The sequence below is a fragment of the Rhinatrema bivittatum genome, chromosome 17 (genome assembly GCF_901001135.1).
Source record: "Rhinatrema bivittatum chromosome 17, aRhiBiv1.1, whole genome shotgun sequence".
Taxonomy (NCBI): Eukaryota; Metazoa; Chordata; class Amphibia; order Gymnophiona; family Rhinatrematidae; genus Rhinatrema; species Rhinatrema bivittatum.
Genome location: NC_042631.1, coordinates 11,858,350 through 11,875,172, shown reverse-complemented (window position 1 = coordinate 11,875,172; position 16,823 = coordinate 11,858,350). Strand labels below are relative to the sequence as shown.

Genomic DNA, 16,823 nt, shown 5'->3' with positions numbered 1-16,823 from the left:
GGCTGGCGGGAGCATTACTCTCTGGAGTCTGAGGATATCAGCCTCCAATCCTTTTCATGGGCACTCCGACTTATACAGAACTTTGCAGCCATGCCTCGTTTCAGGTACCAGGATGCGTGGTCATATTTCTCCCACTCTAGCTAGCCTTCACTGGGTGGTGAAGTTTAAAGTCCTCTTTTTGATGTTTAAATCTCTCCATGATCTGGGCCCCTCCAGCCATCGTGTCTTCTATAAGCAGACACCACCTCACCTGCAGCCTCCGCTCCTCACCACAGCATTTGGCTGAGCTTCCAATACTCTCCTGTGCCCGATTAGCAACATCTTGTTAGTGGATCTTTTGTATTGCAGGCCCTGCTCTGTGGAACAGCCTTCCCGCAGCTGTTAGAGTAGAGAGTGATCTTTCTTAGTTCAGTAAGAAAACAGCAGACCTCTCTTCTCTAGCCTTCCTAGACCAAGTATTGCTCAATCTTGTTAAGCTGTGTTTGGTTTTGGTTCCCCCCCCCCCCCCAAAAGATGAATATCAATGTTGCTTTGGCATATTTATGTTTTATGTTGTGTAAGGTTTTGTTTTGTTTTACTGTGTATGTTGACCGTAATCCGCTGAGATTGGTGGATCAGTAGAATGGACATCGTGGAAATAAATAAATAAATCCAGTTCTCTCATTACTTGGATCCCAAGCAACCCTTCCCCTACACTTTGTTTATAAAATGCTGTCGATTAGGGCAGCCATCCTCACAATCAGCAACCACAGCCTCTCACATACTCAGTTTTGTTATCACAAGTAAAGCCTCAAACATATACAGAACCCCAAAACACACAACCACCTCCTCCCACATTGCGCCTTCTCTCTCATACACATCCAGTATGTTTCTCTCTCCTTCCCTCAAATAGGCTCTTCTCTTCCTCCACCTTCCACATCTTCCCTCCAAGGTTAGATTATGGACTTCGGAGAGACAGAAAAGAAGAGGTTAGCATGCGCGCAATACGTATCACCCAAATGACAGGACACATTAGCGACAGGTGTTTAGCATTGCTAGAATTTATCTGGGTTTTCGTTTTACCATTCCCTTTCTCCATCTCTAGCATGGTTTCTCTTCCATGCCACTTCTCTCCATCTCTTTTTTTTCTGTCTCTTGCATCCATCACGTCGCATTTTGGTTCTCTCATGATTTTCTTTTCCCTCACACCCCTGGTATCTCCTGTCTTAGTCTCCCTTTACCACATTCCAGACCCCCCTTCTCCAGTCTATCCCACCCAACCAGATGCTGTACAGAATAATTAAACACTGGACTATCTAGTCCAAAAATGGGCAATTGGAAACAGCAAATCACTAAAGAACAATTTTTTTTAGAAATATGAAATCACTGTTCACCAAGACAATGCATCCATCTTGCACATATACTTGAAGAGTAGTGTTATCAACTGATTCTTTTTTTTTCCCAGGTCAGGCTGATCTGGTCTGGTCCTACCGTATTGCATGCATATTGTATTTAAAAGGGATTTGTATCCTCACCAAATTTGCAGTACAAGGTGGGGCACAATAGAACAAGCATAACAATGCATCAACCAACAAGACTTAAGTGTCACATTCTACAGTCTCCAGAGTTCGTTATGATCGACACCAACACTTGGGCACTGCACTACATGTATTAAAAGTAAAATATAACAGTCTTGAGTTTTCAGCATTCATTACGGGCTGCTGCAATTAAAACCACAGCGGCCCATGGGTAAAACGAGTGGAATGCAAGAATACTGTCTGCAGAGAAAAACAGTATTGACAAATCACATGCGCTTTTCAAAATCTAATCAGCAGAGTCTTCTCTGATGACACTGAGGGGGAAGGAATAAAAAACTACACATATACATTATTGATTTCCTTAAACAGCAAAAGTACTTGGAACCTTCAAATGACAACACTGGAAAATTAAAATTTCATTGCTAGATTTTAAACACAAAATTCTTTCATTCTAATCAGAGCAAATCCTTTGAGCAACCTGTCTGCTGCAGTGTTAGGAAGGTAAAATACAGTCCCCTGTTCAAAAATTTTGAATGACTCCAGAGCAATTTTCAAGTAAAGCAACAAATTTTAAGATGGTTGCATTATTTCTAAGAAACATAGCACCCACGACAAAGTTGTAACAAAATATGGTATTGCCATCCAAAGGATCCTTAAAAGGACAATGCATCCCTGGTAGATGCAGAGCTGCGGGAAATTACAGATGTTAATTTCAGTCTCTGTAATCAGCCAAATGAGAACAAATGACAAGCAGTGAGCGAAATGAGCCCTGGGACCTGAATTCTATCAGAGCTGAACCTGGATTGGTAGAAGCGGAATTAAAAATGTGTTTTGCAAAAGATCTACAATTAGTTTGTGTCAAGTTTGGATATACTCTACATGTAATTTTGCAAGCATAAATAAGGAGGGAGGGGGTGAGAGAGAGAGAGAGAGAGAGAGAGAGAGAAGGGAGGGAAGAGGGAGCTGCAAGTTGGGAGGTGGCTGGTGTGAATACCAACGTGCACAGCATTGCTGTAGGGAGGAGAAGCTACACGGCTAGAGGAGGGAGGATCCCAACCTATTGACTTCTGTAAGGAGAGGGGCATACAGGCAGAATAGCATAACCCATGTGGGAAGAGGAGAAAAGGAGCCTTGACAGGATGAGGGAGGGGCTTATGGAAGCAAAAGGTTATTGGAGAGAGAGAGGGAGCAAAGGAAGATTCAAAAAAAATATATAACAGCGGTGCCTACTGACATTTTCTCTGTTTTAAATAAAATAAGCCCAGGGCAGAGAGGAAATTGCCATCTTGCTCTGCACTTTGAAATGCTTTGCTATAGTTCTCCATGAGCTTGCCTCTCATAGCTAAAATGTGTTTCTTCTCTCCATTAAATGTGTGTAAGGGAGTCCTCAGAGGCTAAAAAAAAAACCCAAAACAAAACTATAAACAGAGGTGGGGGTGGAGGGAGGGGTCAGTTTCAAGATCCAACTAATAATGGGAGACACCAATCTCGTTCTGTGTTGTAAAAACCAACTCATGCACACAGTCTTGAGGTTTTCAAGAGGTTTCTCTACTTTCAAGACTCAGGCAGAGGGACATAAGACTTCAGCACAAAACCACCGTCTTTATGCCCCTGAATTCAAAAGCAATGGGCTGATGGAGAGCAGTCCACACCACTTTTTTGTGACTAAAGGAAGGAGACATCTCACAAGTACTGGTCCAGCAGGAAGAAAAGGAACTGCCAATTTGCTAACATCTTGCAAGCTAGCCGATTATGTTTCGTTACTTTAGGAAGGCATATTGCATATATAAGCTGGTGTTCTTCAGATGTTGAGAAGATACAGCCCAGAGTGCATGATTTACAGCAATGAGTAAGAGAAGTCATAAACCCAGTTTAAGATCATAGGAAAATGGAAATTCCATGAGCATAAAGAAATTAGCATGAGTCATTACCAGTGAAATTTATACACCAGTATATTATATTGTGCATCACAAGAAATATATTTTTGGAACGGGAACTATAATTGATGTCTATTACATATCTATTTTTGGAGACTCAGGCAGTGAGAAGGCAGATGTAGCACCTTGTCAGATAGTCTTCAAGAAACTCACTCTGTATCAGTTTTACCACTGTGGATTTCCATTCTATTAAAAAAATGCCACATAAATCCAAATTGGTTTTTTTCAAAAATACTAAATAATATTGTAAACAGTTTGAGTGTCCTTATTTAACCACTGGAGACATTTTCAATCATTATTATTAGAAAGAAAATACACACTCTTACCCAAAAGATTTGTCAGCCACAAGGCTAAGTCTTCTTTCATCGGAAACAAGTTAGCTTCATGCCTGATGGCCAACCACTGGCTGTACTGATGCATATCAGAGAGACCAGGTCCACGAACCTTGGGGCTCAGCGCCGAGCACATACTTAATCCACCAGTAGTATCTAAGTCAAGAAAACAGACTTTTTAAGACACGGCCTAGAGTTTTCCAGTTTCATGCTAGTGTGTTTTTCGCATTGAAGTGTTGACATCAAAGCTTACAAATCTGAACAACAGAACAGGCCGTTTTTGAAACCTACATCTAATACTCTATAACTGTACGCTATAACTAGGGACCTTTCGTTTTCAACAACAACAAAGTCAGTGGGAAAATGACTGATATAGCACACAGGAGAAAAATCTGTATAAGTGCCATTTTTCCTCACCGATTTCTTGTTTGTTCTAACATTTAAATTCCCAGGCAAACTAAAATAAAAACTGAAAAGGAAGATCCCTAACTATAACTGTATGCTCTAAATGAAGAGGCCGGATTTCCTAATAAGGACAGGATGATAAAAAAAAACAAAACATTAGATAATCTTTATTTTGCCTAACCAGAAATGCTAAGGACTTTCTCCTAAGAAGGATTTTGTTCTTTAGGTGTCCATTCAAATATTTGACGTACCAGAAGAGTGCATCATCCAAGATAAGGAGTAGACACTGTCTATCAAGCGTCTCTGTACAGCACTGTTTACATCTGGTATGTATTAGTTAAATAACAGTGTAAAACTTTGATCTGTATTTTTATTACATAAAGTGAAACTTTTCAGTCATGTGGACAACAAGAATACAAAAGCTCACTCCTGCAGAGTCTGCATCCTGCATAAAAACAGAAATTATAATTAATTCTAGTTATCTGATCATGACTCCGAGTAACAGTAGTTGCAGCTTCTGAAGGCGTGGCCTATCTGCTTCAATCCCTCCCTAAACACAACCTATAATACAAGAATGTAAACCGATGTGATATGTAAAATCGAACACCGGTATATAAAAATAAACAAAAATAAGCGTTTAAGACCTAGAGAAAAAGAAAAGTTAGTTTCCCCCCCTCATTCGTGACTTTATAGACTGGAGCAATGAAAGAGCTGGAGTTTGTGGTTTTTGTTTCACAGTTTACAGTAATGAAAACACAACAAGGGCAATAAAATAGAAATCTCCTATCAGAGAAGGATGGTAAAGTTGCATGTCTATGGCTTTACTAGGTAATATTTAAAAAAAAAAAAAAAAAAAAAAGTGATTTAATTTACAAGATACAACCAAAAGCCACTGTACTACATTTTAATTTAGAAAGAAAATTGAATCAGTAATCTCCACAAAAGTGCATCTGATTTTTACTCTTTTTTTCTGAAAGAAACAGGATAAAATATTTAGTTGCTTAATAGTACAGAAAAATCTAACAGTACAGTTTGCTCTCAAACATGACTTAAATATAAGAACACACATTGCAAAGACATTAAAAAAAAAAAATCTTTCCTTAGCTGAATAGTCGCCAGTTAAGATGTCAAAATCACCAAGTCCAGAACACCAAGCTCATGAAAGTAAAATGTGATGCTGACAGCATTACTATTAGCAAAGTCAGGTTCACTCTACTACGTCTTTGCAAAGACATCTCTGCAAACAGCACCCAATGTGGATAGGCTGCTCTAATTTAGCCTCATTACCAAATCCTCAATGCTTGGCTATCTTCACTTTCACACCTGGACGACTTATTGCAATCATTTCCCTGAGAAACACCAAAGATTTGGAATAGTAAATACCCAGGAATCAAAAATTACCTTTGTAATGCCTTTTCGTTCCACAAAAAAACAAACAAAAAAAAAAAACCGTTTGCAGCTTTTTGGAAGGGAGACTGTAGAGCAACTCTGCCTAAGAACTCTTAAGTAGCAGCAACTCAAGTGTCATCCAATGCAATCATCTTTTCCTTTATAAAAACAGGAGAAGTCGGCAGTCTGGAATCTTAGGACTTCTGGCCACGGTAAGGAATCCAGCTCAGGATAGCTTACAGCTTACCTAATGGCACAGAGCAAACAGTTTCAGCTAAGTGCAAGGAGTGAAGTTCTCCCTTCCACTCTGAACAGTAAGGGCTTTATCTGGCTTTACAGGGGTCCGTCCAACTTTCTGCAGTGCAGCACAGAGAACACGTTCTGCACTGTGCCAGCACGGTAACCTAAACTGGTTGCCGATATCTGTAAAATGAGCTCTTCATTGTAAACAGCGCAATTCTCTGCACTTCTATTGATTTCTTGGGTTCTGGAGCCCGGAGGATGGAGCAGAGGGAGGTTCTTTAAAGAAAAGCTGCAAAGAGAAAGATTTATAAAGCAGCCTCCCATGTTGAAGAGCCGTATTGAAAGTGAAACAGTTCTTTTGATATAAAAACATCAAAACATTTCACACATGGTGGAACAGTAACTGTACAGAAAGCCTACAGCGGTTCTGCAAGTTATTTGCAAAAGCTGCTGCTATGAAATATCTCAAGATATGGCTTCATGTAGAGGCTCCATTCATTGGAGACGCTACACTAAAGCAACAAACTAACCTATGCCCCTCTTATGCATACAAGAAATGTGCTTCCATCTCACACCTGTGAGAAAAATTCTTAAGGGCTGACAGACAGTGTTTGCCTATCCTCATACTGACTGCACACATGGGTGATATTTACTGGAAATGATGAACTGCCCAGACATGTTGACCATTCCAACCTTTTTGAGAAATATCACCAAGAAGTGTACTCAAGATATGTGCCTGTAAATAGTGTGAACTGGTCCTACATGGAAGAAAGCCTTCGGTTGGATGAGAGGGCACTACCCACTGACACTGAGAAGCTAAGCAAGGCTAAGTTCCAGCTCAATACCATTTTTATTGCAAAATTAAAAAAATATTGAAATAGAAGACAGATGATTATATATCTGGGGCCAGGTAAAAAGCACACAAAGTATCACTGTAAGCTGGACAGGCATATCAGTGAGCCCATGTGTATGAGGGTCCATTTAACCTAAGATACATATATGTATCTGTATACAAAAAACAATGTCATTGAGGACATAAGGCTAATATAAAATTTTGGTTGAGAGGAAATATCCTATTATAGATATCTATCTATACACACTAGCGGAAAGCAGTTGAAATTTCAATGGAGGATGTGTCAGATTAGAGGTGCTGAGCACTCATTCTCTGCAGGCTGACCCTAGCACTCTTCCACCTCTCCCCACCTAAGCCCTAGTACTCTTGTCCCTAGATCTCTTTCCTCCCCCTCCTCAAATCTGTCCTCCCCCTCAACACTCTCTGAGCTGATGGGAGGGGGCAGTTTCTGATATTTGCCACTCCCCTACCCCTCCAAGCAATCTTGCACATTCCCCCCTCCGATCCTATGGCCTTTTCTTGGCCGCCCAACACTTTGGCTCGCTCTAATCCAGTAGCCCCTCCCTCCCCCCCTTGTCGGCCGGAGTCTCCGAGTGGAACATACATGCACGCACTCTGAGCTAGCTCAGCAGGTATGCGCATAAGGTTAGCATGTACACGCATAAGTTCCACGCTGTATGCGCGTACTCAGCAGCCGTTAGGATGCCCTTGCACGTTTGTCGTACCTCCAGCAGTTGCTGACAAGACAACCTCTGAAGCCAATTCACGTAGACAAGCTTTGAAATGGTACATGTGACCAGTGCAACATCCTTGCAGAGAATCTCCATGAGCATATATTCCTGGACTAAGACGATGGAAGTTTTAGGTCATTTTGCTTTATTTCTCATTCAGTCTAGAGAGATTTCCTAAAGGCTGTGAAAACTCCTCCAATTAGCTCACTACCACTATTAGGAATATAACCAATTGAGGTGCTGCTGAGCTGATCATCATCAGAGCCCCCCATACAACCATCACATGGAAACATACTGCATCAAATATGAATATAGCAGTAACCGAATAGTTTAGCATTGGACTAGTGGACAGAATTCTTTTTTTTTTTTTTTAAATGGGATGTGGCCACAATAGATGTCCAAATTATTTATTAAGCAGTCCTAAATATAAGAAATAAAATCTATTAGGACCAGAAGAAAACTGCATCTAGGAATAGGATCAACATCATAAGAAATTGCCATGCTGGGTCAGACCAAGGGTCCATCAAGCCCAGCATCTCTAGGATGCAAACAAATCTTTCGTCTTGGAATATTATATTGTTATTCTGCTAGCTTTGTTGCTCCTGCCGAGAACTGGACTTCTTAGGAGGCCGACGTCTTTTGAAAGGGACCAACAGTATAGATACACAGAGTGTCCAGGACTCATCTTTGTTGTGAAAACCAGGCCCATTTGTGATCCTCAAGGTCAACAGCAGAGACCCCTGCGCTCTAAAAAGATCTCCCATTCTACCAGGACTCCTGGAGCACTTAAGACTTCTACGATCACCCTGAGCAACGTTGGGAATGGGGTTGCAGTAGGCTGGGTCATCCTGATTTTACCCCCTTGCATGCAGAGAGCTGGGATACTTAGAGAAATCAATGTGAAATATTTAAAAAAAAAAAAAAAAAAATCTGAGCTATATCCCTATGCATGCAATAAGGTATATCCAGGACTAGCCATGTTTGTGCCCTCAAGATAGGGCTTCCCAAATGTTTCCTGGCGACTCTGCAGCCACTTGGGTTTTCAGGATGTGCACAATGAATCATGGACGAAATAAAGCTGAAGGTATTGGCCTTCCAATACATGCAAATTTATCTCATGCATATTCATTGTGGACATCCTGAAAAGCTGACTGGCTGGGGGTCCTCTAGGACAGTTTAGGCACCTCTGCTTTTGAGTATGAGATACACTAGCATTTCCCATCACAGACCCTCACCTAACAGGTCCAGTTTCCAGGGTATCCACAGTGACTCTACTGGAGATATATAGTCCCAGTGTACACAGTACTGCACAACATTGATTCTGGATATCCCAAACTCACCACCTGTTACGACGGAGCTCCACTGGAAAATACTGCACTAACATACAGTATCTAAACTTTACTGAAATATCTAGCACTCATTGTCCAGGATGGCTTTTGCTCTGCCCCCCTGCCCTTGGCTCCAGTGGAGAGTCTCTCAGCGCAGGGAGCGTGGGGACCAGGTTCGAGCTCCCAGGCCTCGTACCCCCATGCAAGGAAGGATTGTCGCCAGAGCAGCCAGCGAGGCTGAGAGAAGCAGAGATGGAGGTGCACCTTTGGGGGGACTAGGGCAGTATTTTGGGGTGGCAGGACATTTGTCAACCTAGGCCCAGGCCTATTCAGGGATCTAATTGTAGCCTGCCCTCTCCTAAAACCAGAGGCATGATCTAATTTACAAGTAAAATTTTACTCTAATCCACCAAAATTCAATAATTCAATAAAATGCTCAGTGGGGTTGGGAGTCTCATCAGTGCCAGAGGAGAAGGGTGAAAAGTTCTTATTCATAATATGGGATGAAACAAACATCCTACAATTTTAAGCAGATGAGACAAATTGTACAAAATAATTAGAAATCACAAGTAAATTTCCCATTTAGTCCACATCCCAGGTCTGTACGCTTACCATAGCAGGAATGCCATTGACTACTTGATCCACAGAAGAAGCTTAGCATGCCCGCCCCCATGTCCAATAAGCTTGGGGGAGGGGGCGCCAATACATTAATACAGCGAGAAGCTGCCATTGCCCCTACCTTTCACAGTGGCGCACACTATTCAGGGACTATCCGCAATCCCACCATGACAAGGCGGCAAACATTCCTGATTCAAAAACCCCCAAAGGCCACATAATTCAGCTTCTCTTCTGCTACTGAGCTGAACAATTGGCAAAAGAAAAACAGAACATTCGTCTAAAAAGGCATGCGTGGAAGTTTTAACACAAAACACCCACCAGTTAATCTCATGGGGCACCAGGGCGGCAAAAAAAAAAAAACACAACCCACAACTGAGCGTGCACAGGCCATGAGCTCTGAACTAAGCTTGGCAAGAGCCTGGGATGCTGTGCACACTGCCCAGCTCAGATATAATTCATGGCCGGAGGAGCAGAACAGCCTCAGAGAGCAGAACCTTTAGGATTAAGAGACCAAGCAGCCTGGGAAATTCTGAATTTAGGGGGGACAGAGAAGTTGCCTCAAGGTACAGAGGAGAAGAAAAAATAAATAAATAACGGTAGCATTAAATAGATTAGTGTAAAAAAAAAAAGTGTGCTACAGTGACTGAATAGCAGATATTGTTTTGGAATAAAATGCAAAATACTTAAGAGTAGCTCATTAAACCGCCATTGTATCGACTCCCCCTTTAAGCAGCCAGAGGGCCTGCAGAAGCAAAAATTCCGTTCCTGAGTTTGCCTTTAAAGTTTCCAAGCATTGCTCATGATGCTCTGAGAGAGAGAAAAAAACACAATGAAAACATTCATGCAAACCCCCTCGTTTTCTGCACGACTCACGCTGGGATGCCGGGAGATCGTGGCAGGGCTTTCTTACCATCCACATCTGCAAACTCTGCACTTGGCCGTCCAACGTTGCAGCCTGCATAGGGGATAGGCGTCTGCAAGTTACCTTCGATTATTATTATTATTATTATTATTATCGCCCGGCCGCTTTCACTGCGGCAGTGGAGGATGAATCTCCGAGCTGCTAAATCTGCCTGGGTGGAGTATTTATTGCCAACAAGGGGCAGAAGGAGAGACCAGGAATGCAAAATTACCCCCACGCCCCCTAAAGCCAAGAAATGCTTTACCTGGAGCCGTTGCTATTTCCTCCCCTCCAAATTACATGAAGTAGCAAGAAAGCGCTCCCTGGATGCATCCTGGGGAGCTCCTTCTTCCTCCCCCTTCACTTACTCTTTCCTCCGGGACCTCTGCTCCTGCTCTGCTCGGATCGCCCGCAGCTGCTCTGCCAGTCCTCATCGCTTTTTGATTGCTCCAATTCTTGGTCTTTTTGCAAACTTTTTTTTTTTTTTTTCTTTTAGGGAGGGAGAGTGAGAGGAACAGATTTCCTACATCTCAGCCGTCCACCCTGCAGGAAGGGACGTTAAAGCAGTTACTATTTTTTTTCTTCTCAAGCAGAAAGTAAAAATGCATCTGACAGTGGCTTTGCCCTTGAAAGGTTGAGAGATTGTATTACAGATCCTGGGCCCCCTACGTTTTTTTCTCTGTGTGTGTGTGGGTTTTGTATTACTCTGAGCCAGTCCTTTTTTTCTAAATGGATTACTTAAAAAAAAAAGTTTTGTTTTTTCTTTTTTTTTTAATGTTACTATGTATCCCCCCCGAGCATTAGCGTCTGCTATTTGTCTTTTTAGAAATACACAAACTGTTGCAGCTTCTCTAATCAGATTTCATTTTAAAAACCATTTTCTCTGTGGATAATCCACTGAAATGAGAGGTTTCGGGCGCTAGCTTGCAGTTCAGTTTAGAAGCGATGAGCAGCACTAGTGCTCATGGCACATGGGGAGGCCTAAGTGGCTTGAGCAGTCTGGGGTTTGGGTGGGGGGAGAGGATCCCCCTCCTTCCCTCATTCATTCTGGGTGCAGAGACGCTTCACAACAGAAACTCAACTCAGCTCAGGCACTCACCCCCCCTGCAATCCTACTCCCTTCCCTCCAAAGGCCTCCGCCCCCCCTTTCTTCTTGTGATCCCCTAACCTCATAACCTAGCACTGAGATTCTTTAGAAGAATTAATGGAAATACTTTTTTTTTTTTTCTCCAAGGCCTAACGGTGCATTTCTTGACCACCTTTTGGAAGTTAGGCTCGCTTTATCAGATCAAAATGAACAGGCGAAGGGTATTTAGGAGAAGTGAGGCGATTTTAAGGGGTGGGGCGGAGAGGCCAGTCTCTTGATTTTACACACCTAGTGCTCATGAAATTGATTTGGGTGTAATTAGTGAGACTTCTTTAAGTCGCCCTGGAAGCTGTTGGCCCGGCCTTCCTGCTTTAGTAACATGGCTGACTTTCCTGAAAGCTTTTTCAGCTCTTCCAGTTTGGGGGGGTTTCTTTGATGATTGAACTAGAATTAGGGGAACAACAAATTGGATTTAGTTGACAGCAAAGTCACATTTCAACCAATGACCAGAGTCTGCTTGATGCCTCTGAGTAAAACCAATAGAAACCCACAGTGCTCAGGACCTATGCAAGCACCATTAAATGCTCCAATAGTGAATTGTGATACACTAAAGCTACTCACACCAAGAATATTTTCTACCCTAATGATTCTTTTTGACATGTTTATCAATAATAGGTTTTCTAATTTTTGAGGGTATATATATATATTTTTCTGTTGTTTGAGGGACAAACACCTTTAAAATAATAAAAAATGTAGTGAAAAACATAACCAGCCTGGAATTAGGAACTGTGCAGCATTTAGTAATATGTTTTCTCTTCTCTGTTTCTATTGTATGCTGCTTGAAGCTTAAGGTCGGATAGGTGGTTTAAAAATATAAATAAATACCTAGCCATATGGTCATTTAAAATGAGTAGCAGGAAGATGGCTGCCTTCCTTTTCTTCCATACCCAGCACTGAATATTTCTCTGAAACCATTGCTGGGTTAGTGAGAACTAAAAGCAGTGTACTACCCAGGCAAGCAGCCTTCCTAGCCTGCAAGACACATCTGTCCCTCCTCCCAGCTAAGCATATTTACAATGAAAACTATGCAGTGCCTCAGGTTTCAGGAGAGCTCATGTGATGCAAATAAAAGGCAGCTATGTCCTACTTCATTGCATGCATTTTAAACTCCTGGTAAAAAAAAAAAAAGGTTATCTATAGTTTATTAAAAAAAAGGTTTGTACATTTCTGCCAGGTATAACATGCACTTGTGTTGGCAATTTATTATACCACACTCCAAACACTTCAATTCTTACATATTATAGAGGGATTCCACAATTAGACCAACTATTTACGCCAGCAAATCACCTCATACAGCAATATTTTCTTCGAATAGAAACTTTCAAAAAATAAATTCAATCTCCCCACAGAGTATCTCTGTAGGAATTGTTTTCAATACATCTTTTTTGAAATATATCTTGAAAAAGAAAAGATTTTTTTAGCTGTAGAGGAAAGTTTCATACCAAGCTTTTATCACCAACCGGGTGATATCTGTTATGTCGTAATCATGAACGAACCTCCACCAGCCAATGTGTGGTTTTTTTATGTGAAATTTTTTTTTTATATATATATGTGTACGTGAATTAAAAAACTGCCATGTTCAAATTATTTGCTTTCAAGAATTAACTTGTGAACAACACGGATGTCCAATCCTTCTGACTAGTGGATATATTTAAAACGTATGCCGACTTATCTGCACCAACATTCCAATTCCCAATGTAGCCGTGTTTCAGATCCTCAACAGGATCTTTCCTCAGGGGGGTATCGATATCTCTTCACACAAAGTCGGAATTTTGTTTATCCAGAACCAAAAATCAACTCCTACAGCAGCTTGCTTCAATTCCAAGAATTTATTTCAAGGCGGCACAGCCATCTGTTTCCACCGCATCAGGTCCAAAAGTCCAATTGTTGACACCACTTTTAAATCACCATCATGCTCATACTCCAACCAATCATCAGGAGCTATGATCCAAACGTCACCACGTTCATCGTGGGAGCCCACAATCACATCCGTTGGTTCATGATTACGACATAAGAGATATCACCCGGTTGGCGATAAAAGCTTGGTATGAAACCTTCCTCTACAGCTAGAAAATGTTTTTTCTTTTTCAAAATATATTTCAAAAAAGATGTATTGAAAACAATTCCTACAAGATACCCTGTGGGGAGATTGAATTTATTTTTTGAAAGTTTCTATTCGAAGAAAATATTGTTGTATGGGGCAATTTATTATAGACATTCTAGGGGTTTGGTGGTTTTTTCGGGTACTTGTGACATGTTTAGATAAAAGTCTTTTTAAATATATATTACAAAGTAACATAGTAAGGGATGGCAGATAAAGACCTAAGTGGTCCATCCAGTCTGCCCAGCAGGACAGTAGCTGCTGCTCGGTGCAGGCTGCCCCATTTAACACAGGTTACCCCTTTCCTTCATTTCAATCCTCTGAGCCTACCACATCTTTTTTAATTCCATGACCATTCTTGTCTTTATTATCCGTGCCAGGAGGGCATTCCATGCATTCACCACCCTTTTCCATGCGGAAATATTTCCTGAAGTCTAACCCCTCCTTGGAGCTTCCATTCTATAAGGTTTGTTTGTTTTTTTAATTAAAAATTAAAGTATTACACCTTTCAAAAGAGAATGAGTTGTGTTAATGAGGTATCCAAGTAATACTTTTTGTTCAGCTAATTGAAGAGAAGGGATAGCCCTATTACTCTGACTGCTTTGACTCATCTTAGCTGGCAGGAATTCACATAAAGGGTTGGGGAGGGAGAGACTGGATCTGTCTACCGTGGGGCTTATTATACCTGAAATATCTCCAGAAGCTTTTGTTTGTATTTATGCTGCAAGCAGTGCGCATGAATTATCTGTTCTGAATTTGCCTTAAAAAAAAACCAACTGCTCTCATTGCCTCCATCAAACCTGCAGCCTCAGCTTTTGTTCCGCAGCCCTGCTTGTCCCCTCCTGTTCTGCCGCATCAGGAAACAGTAACTAATGACATCCATATGTGCAGTATTTTTGACACCCTCCCCCTCCAAAATTCCAGTTTACCTCTGAGAACCAACCTAGTCTCCCAACATCATCAGGAACGCTTTCCCATGTGCTCGTTTTGAATTCCTCATTGACTACGATCCTTTCCTGAATGTAGATGTGACTATTCCACTACCATATACTGTATTACTGCAAGTCAGTAATGCAGTCAGAGTAACAGGGCTACCCCTTCTCTTCAATTAGCTGAACAAAGTATTACTTTACTTGGATACCTCACTATGCAGCTTCCGCCACTTTTGTCTCTGCTCTTTCGACTGTCCCTTGTTAAAGTGCACAACTTTCCGGTGTAATTCGACATTGTGAGTCACCTCTTACAAGGATGTAGTCTTGAAATTAGGAGACCTGTACACACAGGCCCCAAATTGGGGGCTGGCCAAGCTCCCCCTGACTCTGGGTTATAATCCAAAACTGCACCCTTAATCCGGGTATTTCGTGTTGAGGTTCAACGAGCCCTGAATTGCCATCAAATAGAAGCAATCCAATGAAATGGAATAATTAAGTCTCGGATATGGTCGTATGTTATAATTACATTTTAAAATGCGTGCATTTGTACCTGCGGTTGGGATTACATTTCCCTATATGCGTCACTTTGCACTTTACCACATTAAAGTTCATCTGCCATTCAGACACTCAGTCTCTTCTGCAATCTGTTTTAACAACTTTCAATCATTTTGTGACATCTGCAAATTCAATCAACGCATTAATTGTTCCCTTTTCCAGATCATTAATGAATATGTTAAGCAGCAGTACAGATCCCTGGGGCTCTCTAATATGGACCTTTCTCCATTTGGAAAACTGATCATTTAGTCCTACCCTCTGTTTCCTGTCTTTTAACCAGTTACCAGTCCACAACAGGGCATTGCCTCCTAGCCCGTGACTTCATAATTTCCTGTGGAGTCTCTTATGAGGGACTTCTCAAGTGCCCTCTGGAAATCCAGCTACACTATTTTAACCAGCTCATCTTTATCCACATGCTTATTTACACCCTCAAAAAAATCTGACAGATTGATATGGCACGACTTTCCTTTGCAAAACCATATTGGCTTTCCCCAGCTAAGCCATGTAACCGAATACCATAGTAAATGATGGCAGATAAAGACCAAATAAATGGTCCATCCAGTCTTCCCAGTAAGTTGCTTTCAGTAGTAAATGCAGCTTCGTGAATGTTGCCCCCATGCCTTCTGTTAAGGGCGGTCAGTAACTGATCCATTCTGCAGGTTACCCCCATACAGAAATGTTACACCCATAGGGTACACCCATAGGTTGCCCCATTTCTTCATCGCCAGCCCCTAGTTTCTAGGGATCTGGAGGGTTTATCCCATGCACCTTTTGAATTCCATTACTGTTCTCATCGTCACCACCTCTTCGAGTGGTGCATTCCAGGCATCCACCACCCTCTGATGCTGGCTCTGAGTTATCCCCTATTGAGTTTCATATTGTCACCTAGTTCTACAGTTTCCTTTCTAACAGAAAAAGTTTGATGTTTGTGCATCATTAATACCTATATGGCCAGCACTTTTGGTTTTAAGAATAGCTTCTACCATTTTGCCCAGCACTATAACGTCAGGCTCATTGGTTCCTAGATCACCCTGGCATTACGTTGGCCACCCTCTGCTCTTCAGGTACTGGACTGTTTTTAATGAGTTATTCTACTATTGCTTTCAGATGATTGGAAAAGAGCATATCTGCATTAAATCTAATTAAACAGCACATTTATAAGGAGCCCAATCACCACCTTGCATTACTGAAGAATTAAACATTTTCAATTAACCAGAAGACTTTCTAGTGGAGAAAGGAATTCAGTGACAATATAGCATCAAACTCACCATTCTTCTGTTTCACCTTTCTCCACTACCAAATGAAATCTAGCAAGAATTGCTTGGTAGACTAGCTGAAAGAAATGAAAGCTCACTCAGCGTGATCCAAAATTTAGACCTGCATATATTATACATGACCTTTGCTTGGCTAGCCTACTTCAGAAAGGAAATAAAAATGTTTAACTAAACCGAAAGAATTTCTGGGCTAGCAGTTGCTAATACACATTGAGTTAAGCAAGCAGTAATTCCCTTCCTGGTTTCAGTGCTTGGGTAGGCTACTGGAGCTTATGTAAACAAGGTGCATTTCCACTCATTGTTTGGCTAGTAATAGGGAGGAAAATGCATTAACCTCTTGTGTGCCACATACCTCTGTGTGTGCAACAGAACCGACCATTGCTACTACTGAGGGAGGTTTTATCAGCCAAATCTCTTTTGGAGCATTTTTGTTGTGATATGAATGACAATAACAATATTAACATGTCCAGCTGGCATGAGGATATGTGTTGCAAACTGGAGTCAGGAGATTGTCCATTGAATTGGGTTGACAAACCCTTAAGAAGAATTCTGAAGGGCAA

The 16,823-nt window shown here is 41.5% G+C and overlaps 1 protein-coding gene across 6 annotated transcripts in view; it reads right to left on the bottom strand.

Moving 5' to 3' along the window:
• GAS2 (growth arrest specific 2) overlaps positions 1 to 16,417 on the bottom strand; it is a 95,749-nt gene extending 79,332 nt beyond the window's left edge. The window contains exons 1-4 of one of the 6 annotated variants that reach the window (XM_029583004.1): positions 16,258 to 16,417; positions 10,623 to 10,797; positions 10,227 to 10,308; positions 3,781 to 3,942 (exon numbers count right to left, since the gene is read on the bottom strand). In XM_029583004.1, coding sequence (XP_029438864.1) covers positions 3,781 to 3,942; positions 10,227 to 10,308; positions 10,623 to 10,688 — 310 coding nt within the window. In that variant the 5' untranslated portion in view covers positions 10,689 to 10,797; positions 16,258 to 16,417. Of the gene's footprint in view, positions 1 to 3,780; positions 3,943 to 10,036; positions 10,055 to 10,226; positions 10,309 to 10,519; positions 10,926 to 16,257 lie in introns of those variants that run through there. The other 5 variants (XM_029583006.1, XM_029583008.1, XM_029583005.1 and 2 more) reach the window with 5 other exon arrangements.
• Between the last annotated feature and the right edge of the window lie 406 nt (positions 16,418 to 16,823).